The 18,961-nt window shown below is 49.1% G+C and overlaps 1 protein-coding gene across 8 annotated transcripts in view; it reads left to right on the top strand.

Moving 5' to 3' along the window:
• The window catches only part of LOC146398910 (uncharacterized), an 80,668-nt gene that overhangs the window by 44,089 nt on the left and 17,618 nt on the right, over positions 1-18,961 (top strand). For 4 of the 8 annotated variants that reach the window (XM_084980836.1, XM_084980835.1, XM_084980834.1 and 1 more), the window contains 8 exons: positions 8,067-8,257; positions 8,707-8,731; positions 10,930-10,977; positions 12,024-12,152; positions 14,211-14,431; positions 15,156-15,180; positions 18,228-18,278; positions 18,638-18,685. In XM_084980836.1, coding sequence (XP_084836962.1) covers positions 8,716-8,731; positions 10,930-10,977; positions 12,024-12,152; positions 14,211-14,431; positions 15,156-15,180; positions 18,228-18,278; positions 18,638-18,685 — 538 coding nt within the window. In that variant the 5' untranslated portion in view covers positions 8,067-8,257; positions 8,707-8,715. Of the gene's footprint in view, positions 1-3,028; positions 3,182-8,066; positions 8,258-8,706; positions 8,732-10,929; positions 10,978-12,023; positions 12,153-14,210; positions 14,432-15,155; positions 15,181-18,227; positions 18,279-18,637; positions 18,686-18,961 lie in introns of those variants that run through there. The other 4 variants (XM_084980840.1, XM_084980833.1, XM_084980839.1 and 1 more) reach the window with 2 other exon arrangements.

Here is an 18,961-nt window from a genome sequence, read left to right as displayed (position 1 = left end):
CAAATGTTATTCTGCTTGATGGTATCCCATAGGTCCTTTAAAGTAGCCTAATTTTTTAAAAATTCTTTTTTCATTTTGCCTCTCTATCTGATTGAGTTCCATTGTTTTGTCAGGCAGGTCTCTGATTAATTCTCCTTCATCCAGTCTGCTGTCAAAGCCCTCGAGTGTGTTTTTCAGTTCATTAATAACTTCTCTTTGGTTCTTTCCTCTGCTTCCTGTCTCTTCATTGAAGATCTCTTTGTGTTCATTCCTTCTTCTGAGTTCAGTAAGCATCTTTATGTCCGTGACTTCTGACTCTTTCTCAGGTCGATGGCTTATTTCCACTTCATTTTGTTCTTATTCTGTGATTTTGCCTTGTGTTTGTTTTGTTTTTTTTTTAGAAAGATATCCCTGTGTTTCATTTTGCCTAATTTTCTGTGTGTGTTTCCATGCATTAGGTCCATTTGCCATCTCTCCCAGTCTTGAAGGAGAGGATATACTTGGGAGCTGTCCTGTAGGGCCCAGAGGCGCCATCCCACTTGGCCACAAGAGCCAGGCACTCAAGGAGTGTCTCCTCTGTGGTCTGTGTGAACCCTCCTGTTGTGGTGGGGGCCCAGCTGTGATTCTCTTTGCTGGGAAGTGGGGAAGCACCGGTCTGGGACACAAGGTGCCTAGCTGCGGTGGGTGCGAAGCCCTGATTTTTTTCATGTTCTCTCTGCTTGAAAGCCCTTGTGTCCTGATGTTTAATTTCGAACATAGTTCCTCCATTGTTCCAGAGCTGGCTTTTCTCCCATGTGGACTAAGGGGGGCGATCTAGGGCCCTGGTCCTCAGGAAGGCTTTGCAGCCTCTCTGGGTTGCTTTCTTCCCTTTCCCTTGCTTCAGACAGTGTTGCTACAGCCACAGCTGAGCAGCATGTCCACAACTGCCATACTTATACACACACCAGCCCTTGCCAAGCAGAAGTGTGGGAATGGGGTTCCTCTCAGTCAGCAGGAAGGGGAGGCTGTTTCTCAGAGCCCATTTCCCTCCTAGCCATGGAGATGCACCCGCGAATGAGCTCCAGTGCTGAGCAGGTCAGCTTCCTTTTCTCAGAGAGTCAGGGGGCTGTGTGTTCATGTTTTCCTCTGTGGGACTGAATATGAAGGTGAAAAGTAGGATTTCTTTTTTTGTCTTTATGCTATTTCTTTGGGCCACTCCCACAGCATATGGAGGTTCACAGGCTAGGGGTCTCATCAGAGCTGTAGCCCCTGGCCTACGCCAGAGCCACAGCAGCACGGGATCCGAGGCACATCTGCAACCTACACCACAGCTCATGACAACGCCAGATCATTAACCCACTGAGCAAGGCCAGGGACCATACCCACAACCTCATGGTTCCTAGTCGGATTTGTTAACCACTGAGCCATGACGGGAACTCCTGAAGTTTGCTTTTTAAATAAATTTAAGTTAAATATGTGTCCCTTTGAAGAATTCATTCCTACTTACAGCAAAGTATGCCTAAGGGTCATGTTTAAAAACATGTTCCCTGAGAATTTTTCTACCTGTATAGAATCCAGTAGTAAAGAAAAGAAAAGGAATACCGCCATGAACTACCACATGAGGTAAAATGAGGTAGGATGTATTGTTTGATGAGAACCTCAGTAGTGTATCTTAATTGTGGAATTTCATCCAAAAAAAACGGAACCAAAACTCTCATAAGATTCAGCAAATCCATTGCTAGGGCTTCTGATGAAAACGAACATCCTAATTTGAAAAGATAGGAGCAGCTCTGTCCACTGAAGTGTCCCTTAGACTTTTTCTCTCACATAACTTCTTTTCACAACAGCGAGTGATAATGTGTAGACCAGCCAGGTCATGGCAGCAGCCTGTGTCCACTGAGGGATGAGTCAAGAAGATGTGGTGTCCATATGCAGTGCAGTGGTATTCGGCCAGAAAAGAGAGTGGCCTCTTGCCATTTGCTGCACCTTGGGTGAGCCTAGAAAGTATTATGCTGAAGGCCACAGTCAGACAAATCAGGATACTATGTGATGTCCCTGATTTGTGCAGTCTAATACCCAAAACCAATGATCAAACACACCAAAGAGTAACAGACTCATAGATACAGGGAGGAAAAGAGGACTCCCATCTCCCTTGTTGTCCTATCAGAAGAGCGATGCATTTGGTCTCTCAATTTTAGATACTTGGGGAGAATCAGCCATGGCAGAGTTGTCTCTCACAGCCTCCCATACCTTACACCCTCCCTGCTTGGCTTGAAATATTGCAGTGCTCTCAGTTTTCTCCAGGAATTGTCTCATGTTCCATGTGGGCTGGTGCTCAGTTTGCTCTCGAGCCAGATTTCATGACACTGTCCCAGGCACTGGTGTGATGAGGGGTTGAATTTTGAGAAGAATACATTTCATCCTAGAACTTTGAGTTAGCTAAAGTTTGTTGCTTAGAAAATTATGAGATATGTGTTTTAAGGCAACCCACTGTTGAAAGTAGGGTGAGTCCTTGTTTCCTAACTGTTCAAGGCATAGTAAGTTTTGTACGTATACAATGACAGGGACACTGTTAATGAAGAACCAGTGGAAAGATAATGAAGTGTACAGATTGTTGCATCCAGAGAAAAATTCTACACACGGTCATTGAGTGAAGACTTTTGCAACTTGATGAACATATGCTTAGTGTGTGGCATTTTACAATTTAATTTCTATAACTACTCCTTTTCTTCTGGACAAATGTTACCTATGGAGTGTAAAAATGTCTGGTGCCTCAACTACCAGAAATGAGTGGAAATGGTATTTCCATCAAAAAATGGGAGCCCTTTTAAATCTCACCATGGTAGGATTTTGCAATTCCCCTAAACGTTGAAGACCCATTATATTTGGGGAGGTCTTTTTCTCTCCAGTAATGTCTTTTCAAAACAGAGAGTAATACTGTTTGATTGTAGGATGCAGTTTTTGAAATAAAATGTTGACCCTGTCCAGGGAAACGGCCACTAGGCTATATAGAGCAGGTGGACCCAGAGGGGGCAGAGTTGCCTTCCCTCTGAAAGTTCCAGGCCTCTGACCAGTTTCCACGGCAATGGAATGCTGCCCACGGAGCCTTGTGGTTCAACTGCCAGTCTGTGAGAAGAGACGTGTGTGTTGGCCACAGCTGGGAGGCTCTCCCCTTCACTGCTCAAGTGTCAGACGATGGGCAACCTTAGCTGTTGTTGCGGAGGTATGTTGCTACTGTTCTAAAGGCTGTTTCCTCAGATGGGTGGTTCATTTTGACTAAACATATTATCTCCATCTTTATCTCCATTGCCACCAGTCTCATCAGTCTCTCAAGCCATAGGTCTGTTATACAGGCTTGCTGTATGACTAAGGTATATCTTAATGCTCCGAGTGAGCCAACTGCCTCAAGTATTTTCCTAAATGTGAGAAAAGACTCGTGTCTCGTGGCAGTTTGAAACACGTTCTCCCAGAGCACAGAGACGGCAAACATGCCCCTCTGCCTTTTTCGAAGCACGAGGCCCTCGCTGTCAGCCCTGCAGTAGACATTCAAAAGAGGGACGTTACAGCGCCACTCTTCTCAGTGTACATGTCGATGTCTTAATGCACATGCTAGCAGTCCAAAGGCAGAGGAATTTCGATGGAGCAAGAAACGGGGATTTTTCAGGTTGGATTTCCCCGGGTTGATGAGGACTAGCCCACTGGCTCTTTGGGTGTTAGCTGGTAGTGTGGTGACAAGGGCCAGTGCCAGCAGGTTAGTGGGGTGAACATTGGGTAAGGAAAGGAAGGAAGGTCTCTCTGGTGATCCTCAGAGAGACCCAGGGTGGGGTCTTCAAGCTGAGGTCTGGAGGGGGTCTCTCTAGGAGGAGCACTGTCCCTGCCACTCTCAGGTCTAGAGAAGGATGAGGAGTGTCCAGAGTATAGAGTGGGTTTGGGTGACAGAAGACTTGCACTCTGGCCCATTGTCAGCCAGACCTTCGTCAAGGTTGCTCAGACTGGTGCTCTGATGCAACGTCAGTGAGACCTGGAGAGTCACAGATTTCCTTTCCTAACCCCGCCCCCCAGCAGGCACTCATCCGGATGGCCACCTCCCCAGTGAGTCCACAGGACTTGATCATCCAGGTGTGGTCTGCCGCAGGAAAGCTGATTCTTGCTAGAGCCGTCATGTGAACTTGAAGGTGTTTTGATCCCTGAGTCAAATTGGGGATCCAAGCAGACCGCTGTTCACATGAGGTGGTCAGCTGGTCACTGTGAAGGGCTGCCAAGGGAAGATTGGGGGAGGATGGGCCGAGTTGGGGTTTGTCTAGTCCTCCAGAGGAGCTCTTTTTGGATGAATGTTTGTATTTTGGGTTGGGGGTCAGAAGATAGAGGCAAAATGTTGGGTAAAGAATTGGACTGCTCTCCTGGCTCTGATATGTTCTCCAGGATCACCCCAGGACATCTTGGGGGCAGCAGGATTCAACAGAGAGAGAGAGAGAGAAAGAGAGAGAGAGAGAGAGAGAGAGAGAGAGAGAAAGTGGAGTTCTGGATTCAAGCAAGAGTCCAGGGCATGATCTCAGCGCCAAGCAGGCTTCAGTGGTTCAGGGGGATGTGTGACCTGAGGGAACCAACTGCACTCTTGTCCCAGATCTGCTCACACATGATTGGCGCGACTCTTGAGAAGATGCTCTAAGTTTCAGTGCTGTCCACTGGAAGATAGGGGTTCGAGCCCCTGTTTTGAACCCTCTTCCTCTAAAGTGGCATGATGTGCAGATCAGGGAACGTGACAGGAGACATTCTCCCTGAGCCATAAAGCCCCCTTCCCATGGAAAGGCCTTCTCCTGTTTGGTTCTTCCTCACTCTTTAATTATTGTCTGTATCTGGTCTATTTGGAATGTGGGTCTTTTTCTCTCACCTGTCTTGTGTTCTCAAGCAGAGAGTAACACTGTGTGGTTCTGGGATGCATTTTTTGAGACAACATGTTGACCCTGCACTGCCATCCCTGTCCGTAGAAAGACACATTAGTCTAGACAGAGCAGGTGGGCCCAGAGGGGGCAGAGTTGCCTTCCCTCTGAAAGTTCCAGGCCTTGACTGGTTGCCACAGCAATAGGATGATACCCACGGGGTCCTGCGGTCCAACTGCCACTCTGTGAGTGGAGAGGTGTGTGTTGGGCCACAACTGGGAGGCTCTCCCCTTCACCCCTCAAGAGTTGGACGATGGGCAACCTGAGCTGTTGTTGGGGAGGTATGTTGATACTGATCTAAAGGCTGTTCCATCAGATGGCATAGTTTACCCTGATGGAAAATGTTCTCTGATTTTTTTTTTTCATTTCCACCACTTCAATTTGTGTACAGAGATGTAAATCTCTTATACAGCCATTTTGTATTACTCTTAAGATTTTTAATTATTTCTTCCTGGTTGGGCGCCTCAATTTTTTTCTTAATTTATACAATACTCCTTCCTATTTCCCATGTACAAACCTTCTCCCATCACACTAACCCTGGTAATACCCTACTCTGCCTTTATTCAGTGCAGAGGGACCCTGATTCCATTCTTCAATACACATGATGGAAATGGGCATTTATAGCTCCACTCTTCTGAATGCACATATCAACGTCTGAAGCCACATAATTGCAATTTTTTTTTGTCCCTTTTGCTATTTCTTGGGCTGCTGCCACGGCATATGGAGGTTCCCAGGCTAGGGGTCGAATCGGAGCTGTAGCCGCCAGCCTACACCAGAGCCACAGCAACTCGGGATCCAATCCATATCTGCAACCTACACCACAGCTCAGAGCAATGCCGGATCTTTAACCCACTGAGCAAGGGCAGGGACCGAACCTGCAACCTCATGGTTCCTATTTGGATTCGTTAACCACTGCTCAACAACGGGAACTCCCAATAATTGCATTTTAAATGTAGAAATTGATTGTAAGGAGTGAAACTTGGATTTTCAAGTAGGATTTCCATGGGTTGATGATGATAAGCTCCCTGGGTAGTTGGCTATTCGCTGGTAGTGTGCTGAGAACACACAGTGCTGGTAGGTTCGTGGGGTGACCATTTGGTAACTGAGGGAAGGAGGGTCCGACTGGTGATCCACAGAGGGAGACTTAGGGTCAGGTCTTCAAGCTGAGAGTCTCTAAAGGGTCCCTTTTAGAGGATAGAAGACTATCCCTGCCACTGCAGGGTCTGAAGAAGGATGAGGAGTTTCCAGGGTACAGATTGGGTTTGGGTGAAGAATGACTTGAGCTCCTGCTCATTCTCAGCCAGACCTTGGTCCAGGCTGCAGAGGAGGAGCTCAGACTCCTATTGCTGTACAGCAGCAAGGGGTACAACATTGTCAGTCAACAGTATTTTCATCACAACAATTTTTTAAAGAAAATTGTGTGAGACATTGACAGTCAGAGATTTTAATTTACTAAACAGTCAGAGCACTGGCCCAGATGGTCTCCTCCCGAGTGAATTCCCAGGAACCTCTTATCCAGGCATGATTAGCTGAAGGGAAGCTCATTCTTGGCATTCAGTCGAGACTGTTCTAAGCTCTGAGCCATCTTGGGAGTGAAACAGACCCCTAGTCGCTGGAGGTTGTCAGCTGGTTGTCATGAAAGTGTAATGTGATGCAGTGGATGACATGAAGATTTGGGGGAGAATGCCTGGGTTGGAGTATCCACGGAGCCAGGGCAAAGCCTCGGTCCTTCAGAGGGGCTTTGTTTGGAGGAAAATGTTGGATTCAGATCAGGGATTAAAGCATGGAGACAAAGGGCTGGATAAGGGTTTGGACTGATGTCTTGGTTCAGCATCTCCTGCAGGGAAGGCATCAGAGCTTGCCCACTAAAACCTTGGGATGGGAGGACTTGTGGGAGAGTGAGAAGATCTCTTGATTCAAGGGTCCAGGGCATGGTCTTGGCCCTGAGCAGGTGTCCGGCCTTCAGGGTTCAGGGATTTCTGTCCTCAAGGAACCAACTACATTCTTGGCCCACATCCATCCTTCAACATTGCCGTGATTCTTGGCAAGTTAGTCTAAAGTTCAATGCCCTCTACTGTCAAATCAGGCTTACACTCTCTGGGTTGCACCCCCTTCGCCTGCAACCGGGCCAACTTGGGGATGAGAGGAGATGATGAGAGAGACGCTACATGACCTGGAAAGCTTCCTTCCCATGATGTTCTTCCATACTCTCTTGCTGTGGAGCTATTCAAACCCCCTCTTTTGATCCAACCAGCCCCAAGACTCAAGCTTATGCAGGTAGTCATTCAATGAAACCAATCCCAAATGTTAACAAGAGATCCGTGGATAAACCAAAGGCAGTATGAATCCACATAGGAATAAAATTCTACCGGAGAAAAAATTGTAATTATGTTAAATATGTTGCTACATGGATGATCCAAAATGAAACACACTTTTAACAATAGTGAAGTCAGACAGACACAGGAAAAGAAATATTGAACAATTCAACATATAGGCGGTAAGTAGATTAGGCAGATTGTCAAAGGTGGAAAGTAGAGAGGGCTAAGACTTGGCAGCAGGGCTGAAGGGGGAGTCATTGCTGAATGGGTGCAGAGGTCCTATAAGTTATGATGAGAAAGGTTGTTATGGACAGTGGTGCAAAGTACATGGCTTGTGAAGGCATGCCCGACCCCTGAATTTCCTATTGCCAAAGTATTCCAAAGAGAAGCATTATGTATCTAAGAAAAGAAAAGAGGTGAAACATCCCAGAGGATGGCGTGTGAACACAGGAGCACCCTGTGGGAAGAGTAGGGAAGCTGAAATGATCTCCTGCCATTTCAGAAGATGGAGGAATGTGGCTGGAGAGGAAAATGGGCAGGAGGATTCACGAGACTCTGTCATGGCAGCAGAGCCTGCATGCTCGTGTTGGCCATTTCTCAGATGGAGAATATGCCACGGAGAGGTTCCCTTTAGCAAGAGAGGCAGAGGCTCCCTTTCTCAGGTCTTTCAAGGTGCTCTCTGCCGTCCTTCAAAACGTTTACCCGGGAGGATGGGCCAAGAGAAGCTCCATCCGTGCTTCATCCCACCCCCACCCCTTGACTCCCAGCCCATGTCCAGTCAGGTGTGGCACCCAGAGTACCTCCTGATCAGCATCACTGCCTTGCTGACAGTGACTGTGTGTCCCCCTAGAAACACACGACAATGTTGTGGAGGCCAGTGGGAGTGAGAAGACCGAAGAGGAGGCCCCAGCCAGGGAAAATGAGGAGGAGGAAGGCTCGCCCAATAACAAGGTGGAGGAGGAGGCCACAACAAGTGGAAATAACGAGGAGGAGTCCCCAGCCAGCGACAGGGCCGAGCAAGAAGCCCAGACTGCCCCCAAGGTAAGCTCACTTTTCATGATCTGAGATTTAAAAAGGTGCCTCCTTTCTTCTTGGATGTGCCTACTTCAGAAATGGAAATCGGAGGAAGTCCATTATAGAGGATATATGCAGATTCCTCTTTGAAGGGATGTTGAGTCAAAGTTTGGTACCAACCAATAACTCCTTGCAAGGGGCATTGGCAAAAGTGACCCTATCAGTTCTGCAGTGTATGGTAGGGAGCATTTTTCTTTGAAGAAGACCAAAATTTTTTTAAATGAACATGGCCTTGAGAGATCTTCCTTGAGAAGCTGGTGCCTTTTCCAAAGGTGTCTTTGCTGTCTTCTTTTGGGGAAACAGACTCAACTCTGCCTTCTGTCTGTGTGCCTGCGGTCCGCAACCACAGGAAGACCTGTGGCCACAGTGCAGAGGATGCTGTGACACTCACAGTGTTTTCTTTTCTCTCATCACAGGTGGACGGGATGGATGATGAAAGCCGTAAGTATTCTGGAACCCGGCTCTGCTGAGGAGAAGTCCAGGTGTTGAGGAAGGGCGGGGGGTGCTTTCCTGCCCCTTTGGTTGCAGAGACACCCTGATTCTGGGTTCCTCCTGGGAAAGGGGGTGAAGGATGGGGTGAAAGAGACTGACTTCCCACAAAAGGGCCATCCCAAGTCCTCGGGTCCCTGGAGGAAAGGAGGCTCTTTGTATGGTGGGGGTAGGTGTCCGGGAACATTGGGGGGTGTGCGTGTGAGGGCCTGTTGGTGTGATTGTGAACCAGTGTGAGTGGGTGTGTTTTGTGGGGAGTCACTTGTGCCTTAGCACCACATAGCTGTCCAGTTTCTCGTTGAACAGTCTCATGATGACCGCAGGCTAACTGTCCATTCCCTCATTCTCCCTGCACCCGCTGGGAGCAAGGTTTGGGGAAAAGGCTTTCCTTCCTCTGTTGGTCTTTCGTTTCCTCTTTTCTTCCCCCTCTGCTTGGTGCAGACTTTCATGCTGTTGTTTCAAATATGTGCCGTGAACTCGAGCCTCTTGAGGTTGTAAGTGTCCCGAGGGAGTGTTGTGAACGCTGTGCTCCCCCCGCACCTCCTGCCCACTCGGGGCAGCCACCCTTCCAGCCTCTGCTCAGGAGTGGTCTTTCAGACACCTCATGTGCATGACATCAGAGAGTCTTTGTCCTTCTGTGTCTGACTGGCTTCACTTGAAGTGATGTCCTCCAGCGAGTTCCTGTTGAGGCTCAGAGCTCATGAACCTGACCAGTACCTATGAGGACACGGGTTCGACCCTTGACCTTGCTCAGTGGGTTAAGGATCTGACTTTTCCCTGAGCCACGGTGTAGGTTGCAGACATGGCTCAGATCCCAAGTTGCTGTTGCTGTAGCATAGGCAAGCAGCTGTAGCTCTGATTCAGCTCCTAGCCTAGGAACCTCCAAATGCCTCAAGCGAGGCCCTAAAAAGACCAAAAGAAATGATATTGAGATTTTGATATGTGTTGTAGTGTACCTGCTGTTTTTTCATGTAGTATGAAATGTCAATGATATTCCGTCTTCCAATCTATTTTTTTTATTTTTCTGTATTTTTCAGGCCTTGCTCATGACATAATGAAGTTCCCAGGTGAGGGGTCAAATCTGAGCTATTTATGCCAAACTGCACCAGAGCCACATCCACACCTACAACACACGTCTGTGACCTACACCACAGCTCAAATCAACACTGGACCCTTAACCCACTGAGTGAAGCCAGGGATTGAACCTGCTTCATCATGGATATTAGTTGGGTTCATTCCTGATGAGCCACAATGGGCACTCCTCCTTCCCCTCTGTGAACATGGAATGTCATTTGAATTCTTTGTGACTTATTCAATTCTTTCAGCAATGTTTTGTAGTTTTCAGTGTAAAAGTTGTTTCCTTTCTTAGAGCCCTGAGCCTGCTTTCCAGCTACTCCAGCAGCACCATGAGAAGGACGGGCTCGTGAAAACATTGGCGTGTCCCTCACTGCCTCTGCACTGAGCTCTGATTATGGCAGCACAGGTGTTGTGGGCCATACACAGCACCTCTGCTTACCCGTGGGTTCTGCTAGGAATCGGTCTAGAATGTCACCGTTGCCATCTCTCTTTGGGGGTCTGCAGGGCCTCCCAGAATTCCTGGCACAGGTTCATGAGCACAGGAGATACATACAGATGAATGATCAGGTCAGACCAGCCAACTGGTCTGCAGTAAAGCATGTCCGGGGAGGGGAGGTCATATCTTGCTCATCTTTGAATCTCCACCCTGAACACGATGCCTGATGTGGCAGTCACTGGCAGATCACCTCTTTATACTTCATGGAATTCTGTAATAAATAGTGCAATCCATTCATATAAAACACAGCACCGTTCAATTGCTTACTCAGCTATCCCCTTTTCAGTGTGTGTAGAGGTGGAATTTCAGGTGTGTCAGTTTAGAGGTAGGAGCTATAAAGGGCCATAGAAGGAAGAAGTTGAAAGGTCATTCCTTCAGCACGTTGCTGTCCTTCGAATGTTGGCATCTGTGCTCACCTTGTGTGGAAGGGTCTCAGTCCATGGAGCAGAGGGAAGGTCTGGGCACCTGGAGGAAAAACCAGGGTGATGCTCTGTAACCTGCAGTCACCTCAGGGAAGCAGGAGGAATGGGAGGGTCACTCTTTCTAACTCAATTCCCCACGTGGTGTATTTCTACAGAGTCAGTGGTGGAGAGCATGAGCAGCCGCCAGGATGAGGAGGCTGCAGGTAGGGAAGAGCACGCAGCTGGGATCCAGTGGGAGAGGGTTCCTGGGAGCACCTGGGTTCCGCCTGCTGCCGGGAGAGGGAGGAAGTGGGGGATAGGACTTGGCGGGTGGGTGGGTGGGTGGCCTAATGAGTGGCACTCTGCTGTGGTGTTTTCCCCTGTGAAATGGATACCACGAAGAAGACTTGGGTCCCTGGTCTTTGTTGTGCTGTGTTTGTATTCCTCTCTCCTTTTCTTTGAGAGGGAGAATCGATTTTCCCTCCCAAAGCTGCTCCTTCCTGCTTTGGTCTCTGCCCGTTGTGCAAGTTTGCTTTGTGATTTGCACCGTGAGGGCCCAGTGCACAAGAGCTGTTGACTTGGTTTCCTTTATTGGCCTTGAGGGACCTGAAGTGGTGGCACCCAAAGCTCTCCTAGGCCCTTGACCCTGGAGACCAAGTTGGTCGAGTGAGTGTCAGGTGGTGGGTGAGAAGGCAGCTCTCTCACTCTGCATGTTCGGGATTTCTGACCTCCCTGTCCTATTGTGTCCTCACGGTGTGTCCTGAGGGAAGGGGCGTTCCCAGAGTTGGATGCCCAGAACAGGGAACTGAGGCACAGACAGATCTACATCTCCTTTTGTGGCATGTGTTTCTTCTACAGGGGATGTGAGGAGTTCCCTAGTGTCCTAGAGGCTAAAGATCGAGTGTTCGATCCCTTCCGTGGTGCAGAATCAAGTGCCTGGGTTGGGAACCACTGCATCCCCTGGGAGTGGTGACAATCAATCAGTCAACCAATGGGATTGACATCAGACCATTCTGCATGGTCATTATCTAGGTTGTCTCTGCTACCCAGAGGCATTTTCACACGAAACCTGTGTGGGGAGGTAATGTTTTGAAGTGCACCCCAAAGAGCAAGATCTTTCTAAGTAGAACTTGGATTCTGAAGGCTCTTCTGGGCGGCCGGGTGTTATGGGCTTTGAGGGCTTGGCCTGGGAGTCAATTATTAGTCATTTCCCTGTTATCTTCTGCAATCAGGATGTCACTCGTTCTCTCTGTTGTCATGTATTTTCCAGAATCTTGCTTTGGAAACCTAGGATCTTGCTTCAGGAGTCTGAGGGCAATTTTGTTCTTTACCACCTTGGCTGGAATAATCCCATGGTGGCCACACAACAGGGTGCACCCTGCCAATGAGCCAGATGAAGGTACTGTGGAACCTGACTCAATACATCCAGGCCTGAACAATGATTCTAGTTCATTCCGTGTTCCAAATTTCAGAACAAACTCTACAAATGCTACGCCACATCTTTCTTTTATTCCATGATGCAAATTCAAACGAACTAACTCGGAGTTCCCATCGTGGCGCAGTGGTTAATAAATCCGACTAGGAACCATGAGGTTGTGAGTTTGATCTCTGGCCTTGCTCAGTGGGTTAAGGATCCAGGGTTGCCGTGAGCCATGGTGTAGGTTGAAGATGTGGCTCGGATCCTGAGTTGCAGTGGCAGTGGTCACTGTAGGCCACTACAACTCTGATTAGACCCGTATCCTGGGAATCTCCATATGCTGAGGGAAGCAGGCCTAGAAAAGGCAAAATGACAAAAAAAAGCAAAAAATAAATTGAATAACTCAGTTGGTAATTTCCCAACTATGGAAATAATGATTCATTTAAAATCGACATTTGGTTCCTGGTTAATAGCAAAGGTGACCTCACTCATTTTATGACATTTGCTGATATTTAACATTTCCAGTTGTAATAGATCCCTGCATGGAACCACATTTCCCAATTTGAAAACAATACTAGAAATGATTTAGAACAAGATTATATTAACAAGAAATGGTGGATATTACAGAAAGCTCCTCTAACCCATTCCTCCAATTTCCACCAATGACAACGTCCAGCACTGAATGGGGAACTCATGGTACACTGAGCAGCAAAAGATTCCTATAATTTTAATTAATGAAAAGTTCCCCATTTACATTCACATTCAGTTTTTGGGCTGTGCCAGTAGTTGAGGTTGGACACATGCAAAATATTAGGAGGCCCCAGTATGTTACCATAGAGAACGTGTACACTCCCATTTGTAGAAGGACGTTATTCCCAACAGCAAAGAGATGAAACCAATCACAAATGACAAGAGATCAGGAGAGAGATCAAATGCGATATGTGAACAGAAGAGAACAGTATTCTACCGGAAACAAAAGTAAAATTTTAAATAGGATACCAAGAGGATGATCCAAAAAAAAAAAACTAAGTACTGTTTGACCAAAAGTGAGGAGTTCCCATCATGGCGTGCCAGCAGTGAAACCGATTAGGAAGCATGAGATTGTGAGTTTGACCCCTGGCCACAATCAGGGGGATAAGGATCTGGTGATGCCGTGAGCTGTGGTGTAGGTGGCAGATGCAGCTGGGATCCTGCCTTGCTGTGGCTCTGACATAAAATGGCAGCTACGGCTCCTATTAGACCCCTAGCCTGGGAACCTCCATATGCCATGCGTGTGGTCCTAAGAAGCAACAAGTATCAATAGAAAAAAAAAATAGAGAAATCAGGCAGCACAGAGAAGGAAATATCGTGCAACTCAACATATAGGCGGTAACCAGACTCGGCAGAGTGTCAGAGATGGAAAGTAGAAATGGCCAAGACCTGGCAGCAGGGCTGAAGGGGGAGTCATTCCTGAATGGGTGCAGAGGTCCTATGAGTTATGATGAGAAAAGTTGTTATGGACAGTGGTGCAAAGTACATAGCATTGGGAAGGCCTGCTCTCCCCGTGAGTTTCCTATTGCCAAAGTATTCCAAAGAGAAGCATTATGTATCTAAGAAAAGAAAAGAGGCGAAACATCCCAGAGGATGGCGTGTGAACACAGGAGCACCCTGTGGGAAGAGTAGGGAAGCTGAAATGATCTCCTGCCATTTCAGAAGATGGAGGAATGTGGCTGGAGAGGAAAATGGGCAGGAGGATTCACGAGACTCTGTCATGGCAGCAGAGCCTGCATGCTCGTGTTGGCCATTTCTCAGATGGAGAATATGCCACGGAGAGGTTCCCTTTAGCAAGAGAGGCAGAGGCTCCCTTTCTCAGGTCTTTCAAGGTGCTCTCTGCCGTCCTTCAAAACGTTTACCCGGGAGGATGGGCCAAGAGAAGCTCCATCCGTGCTTCATCCCACCCCCACCCCTTGACTCTCAGCCCATGTCCAGTCAGGTGAGGTGCCCAGAGTACCTCCCGAGCAGCACCACCGCCTTGCTGACAGTGACTGTGTGTCCCCCTAGCAACCCTCGATGATGTTGTGGAGGCCGGCGGGAGTGAGAAGACGGAGGAAGAGGCCCTGGCTGGGGCAAATGAGGAGGAGGTGGGGCCGGGAACTGAGAAGGTGCAGGAGGAGGCTGCCTGCATTGACGAGGCAGAGGAGGAGGCAGGCCCATCCCTTGAAAATGACGAGGAGTCCCCAGCCAGCGACCTGGTTGAGCAGGAAGACCAGCTTGCCCCCAAGGTAAGCTCACCTTTCTTGATCGGAGATTTAAAAAGGTGCCTCCTTTCTTCTTGGATGTGCCTACTTCAGAAAAGGAAATCTGAGCAAGTCCATTATAGAGGATATATGCACATTCCTCTGTGGAGGAATGTTGAGTCAAAGTTTGGTACCAACCAATAACTCCTTCCAAGGGGCATTGGCAAAAGGGACCACATCAGTTCCCAAGTGTACATAGGGAGCATTTGTCTTTGAAGAAGCCTGAATGTTTTGTTTTGTTGTCTTTTTGCCTTTTCTAGGGCCACTCCTGTGGCATATGGAGGTTCCCAGGCTCAGGGTCAAACCAGAGCTGTAGCCACCGGCCTGCGCCAGAGCCACAGCAACGCGGGATCCGAGCAACGTCTGCAACCTACACCTCAGCTCACGGCAATGCCGGATCCTTAACCCACTGAGCAAGGCCAGGGATCGAACCCGCAACCTCATGGTTCCTGGTCGGATTCGTTAACCACTGCGCCACGACGGGAACTCCAAAGAAGCCTGAATGTTTTTTAAATGAACGTGGACTTGGGAGGTCTTCCATGAAAAGCTGGTGCCTTTTCCACAGGTGTCTTTGCTGTCTTCTTTTGGGGAAACAGACTCAACTCTGCCTTCTGTCTGTGTGCCTGCGGTCCGCAACCACAGGAAGACCTGTGGCCACAGTGCAGAGGATGCTGTGACACTCACAGTGTTTTCTTTTCTCTCATCACAGGTGGACGGGATGGACGATGAAAGCCGTAAGTATTCTGGAACCCGGCTCTGCTGAGGAGAAGTCCAGGTGTTGAGGAAGGGCGGGGGGTGCTTTCCTGCCCCTTTGGTTGCAGAGACACCCTGATTCTGGGTTCCTCCTGGGAAAGGGGGTGAAGGATGGGGTGAAAGAGACTGACTTCCCACAAAAGGGCCATCCCAAGTCCTCGGGTCCCTGGAGGAAAGGAGGCTCTTTGTATGGTGGGGGTAGGTGTCCGGGAACATTGGGGGGTGTGCGTGTGAGGGCCTGTTGGTGTGATTGTGAACCAGTGTGAGTGGGTGTGTTTTGTGGGGAGTCACTTGTGCCTTAGCACCACATAGCTGTCCAGTTTCTCGTTGAACAGTCTCATGATGACCGCAGGCTAACTGTCCATTCCCTCATTCTCCCTGCACCCGCTGGGAGCAAGGTTTGGGGAAAAGGCTTTCCTTCCTCTGTTGGTCTTTCGTTTCCTCTTTTCTTCCCCCTCTGCTTGGTGCAGACTTTCATGCTGTTGTTTCAAACATGTGCCATGAACTCGAGCCTCTTGAGGTTGTAAGTGTCCCGAGGAGTGTTGTGAACGCTGTGCTCCCCCCGCACCTCCTGCCCACTCGGGGCAGCCACCCTTCCAGCCTCTGCTCAGGAGTGGTCTTTCAGACACCTCATGTGCATGACATCAGAGAGTCTTTGTCCTTCTGTGTCTGACTGGCTTCACTTGAAGTGATGTCCTCCAGCGAGTTCCTGTTGAGGCTCAGAGCTCATGAACCTGACCAGTACCTATGAGGACACGGGTTCGACCCTTGGCCTTGCCCAGTGGGTGAAGAATCCCGCATTGCGGTGAGCTGCGGCAGAGGTCCCAGACGCGGCTGGTATCCAGCTTGGCTGTGGCTGTGGTGTTGGCCGGTGGCCACAGCTCTGATTTGCCGCCTCGCCTGGGAATTTCCATCTGCTGCGGGGGCAGCCCTCAAGCCCAAAAGTGAATCAGTCAATAATGTCCTGGAGTTCTCTGTGCATTGCTGCAATGGGTAGGGTTTCCTTCTTCTGTGACAACGGAATACCTTGCTATGGTCTGTATCCACCCCGTTGTCTTTCTCAGTCTGTGTGCCCGTGGACACTGGGGCTCTGTTTCTGTTGGGCTCTTGTGTATGGCGCTGCCGTGATCCTGGGATGGCAGGTCTCTTTACCCGACACTGATGGATCTTCCTTTACATGTCCATGCAGCAGTGGGATTGCAGGGTCCTGCCGTGGTGTTTCCCGTCCTGGCTGGCCCCGTTGACATTCCCTGCTACAGTGTCCAGAAGTCCCAGGCAGTCACATCTTCCCAAACATCTGTTCAGGTTTGAAAACACTCCGTGTCCTACCAGGTGGGAGGTGATACCTCGAGGTGCCTTTGCTTTGCCTTTCCATTGTGATAGGCGACTTTGGGAAACATGCCCTCTGTGTGCTGCTCTCTGTGGTCTTCTTGGACGGTGGGTCTCTCCCAGGCTTCCACTCATCTACAACTGAGGTATTTGCCTTTTGATTCAATTGATTTGTAGTTGTTTCCCATATATTCCAAATATGAGCCCCTGTTTCAAATACAAGATTTACAAATATCCTCTTCTGTAGGTTGTCTTTCCATTCAGTGGATTGTTAGACACTGTCCTTTCTGTTTGTTTCTATTTTAATGGAGGTACAGTGTTGTTTCACTCTCTGCTGTGGAGCAACGTTCCCCAGTCGTGTGTGTCCATTAACGTATGTTCCTTTTTTGATATTATTGCCGTCTGAGATCAGGTCGATTACAGGAGATTGGATCTCGTTCTCCGTGTGCTGCAACAGGAGGACCTTGTTGTCTCTCCATTCTCAATGCCGTAGTTGGCGTCAACTGCCCCCAAACTCCCAGTCCGTGCCCTTCACAACCACAAGTCTGTTCTCTGCATCCGTGGGTTCTGTGGACAGGTTCCTTTGTGCCGTGCTTTAGATTCCACCTCTAAGTGAGATCAGGTGGTATCCGTCTTTCTCTTTGTCACGTACTTCACTTTGCACGAGAATCTCTCGATCCATCCCTATTGTTTTGAGTGGCATTGGTTTCTTCTTCGATTTTCTGGCTGAGTCGTGAATTCCATCATCTATGTGGACCACATCGTCATGAGCCATTCATCTGTCTGTGGACATGAGGTGGCTTCCCTGTCTTGGCTGTTGTGAACAGTGCTGCCATAAACATAGAGGGGCATATGTCTTTTTCCTGGATACATTTGTCCTGATATTTCCCAGGGTGCTCGGCTTGCTAGGTCGCATGCCCTGCTGTGTTCAGTTTTCGCAGGACCCTCCATGGTGTCTTCCATAGTGGTTGTACCAGTGTACGTTCGCATCGGCAATGCTGGGGCGGGGGAGCCTTTTCTCCACCCGTATCTGCGACGGACACCAGAGCTCTCGGCAACGCTGGATCCTTAACCCCCTCAGCGAGGCCAGGGATCAACCCCGCAAGCTCGTGGTTCCTAGTCGGATTCGTTTCCGCTGTGCCCTGACGGGAACTCCTGGGTGGTTTCTTTGCTGTTGTTGTTGTGGAGGTGTATGAGTTTTCTTTATATATGTTTTGGAGGTGAACCTCACGGGCAGTGGTCCCTTTCTCCTCAGTGCTTCTGTAGAGCTGCTGTCCACAGTGTGCCAGCCACTGGCCAGAAGGAGCCATTTCTGCTTAATTGAGTTCAGTCAGTAGTTAGGTCTGCCTCTTGCAGTGAACAGAATAAAGCAGCCTATGGTTCACTCCCAGGGGCCACCACACAAGTGTGTCCATGCAGCTGGAATTTCAGGTGTGTCACCCTGGAGCTGAGGCCTCCAGATGGACTCGTAGAAGGGAGATGTGTAAGGCTCCATCCCTCAGCAGCCCACGATCTCTGAAGGTTTGCCACTGTGGCCAATGTTTTATGGAAGCTTCTGAGGCCGTAGAGCAGAGGGAAGTTCTGAGCACACGGAGGACAAGCCAGGGTGGTGCTGTGTGGCCGCAAACAACCCTAAGTAGGGGATACGTGTGGGGGACAGGCTCTAACACCTTGATTCCTTATGTCTGTGTCTCTGCAGTATGTTTCATGGAGAGTCTGAGTGACAGCAACCATGATGAAAGTGATACAGGTAAGAACAGCTCTCAGGTAGGAGCCAATGGGAGAGGGATCCCGGGACACTTGGGTGACGCCTGCTGCTTGGAGTGTGGGGCAGGTGAGTCTGAAACTTAAAAACAGAAAGAAATTGATGTAAAGATGTTCACCGCCTACTTTAATAAGGAGAGGGAGCAGATATGAGATGCCTGAATGTTGGCATCTGTGCTCACCTTGTGTGGAAGGGTCTCAGTCCATGGAGCAGAGGGAAGGTCTGGGCACCTGGAGGAAAAACCAGGGTGATGCTCTGTACCCGTAGTCACCTCAGGGAAGCCGGAGAAACGGGAGGGCCACTCTTTCTAACTCCTTGATTCCCCTGATGGTGTGTTTCTACAGACTCAGTGGTGGAGAGCCTGAGCAGCCGCCAGGATGAGGAGGCTGCAGGTAGGGAAGAGCACGCAGCTGGGATCCAGTGGGAGAGGGTTCCTGGGAGCACCTGGGTTCCGCCTGCTGCCGGGAGAGGGAGGAAGTGGGGGATAGGACTTGGCGGGTGGGTGGGTGGGTGGCCTAATGAGTGGCACTCTGCTGTGGTGTTTTCCCCTGTGAAATGGATACCACGAAGAAGACTTGGGTCCCTGGTCTTTGTTGTGCTGTGTTTGTATTCCTCTCTCCTTTTCTTTGAGAGGGAGAATCGATTTTCCCTCCCAAAGCTGCTCCTTC

This window comes from Sus scrofa, chromosome 10 (assembly GCF_054392235.1).
Source record: "Sus scrofa isolate SSC_HxYL_T2T_F1_AM1 chromosome 10, Sscrofa_HxYL_maternal_Yorkshire_Landrace_v2.0, whole genome shotgun sequence".
NCBI lineage: Eukaryota > Metazoa > Chordata > Mammalia > Artiodactyla > Suidae > Sus > Sus scrofa.
This window is presented reverse-complemented; position numbering and strand designations above follow the sequence as displayed.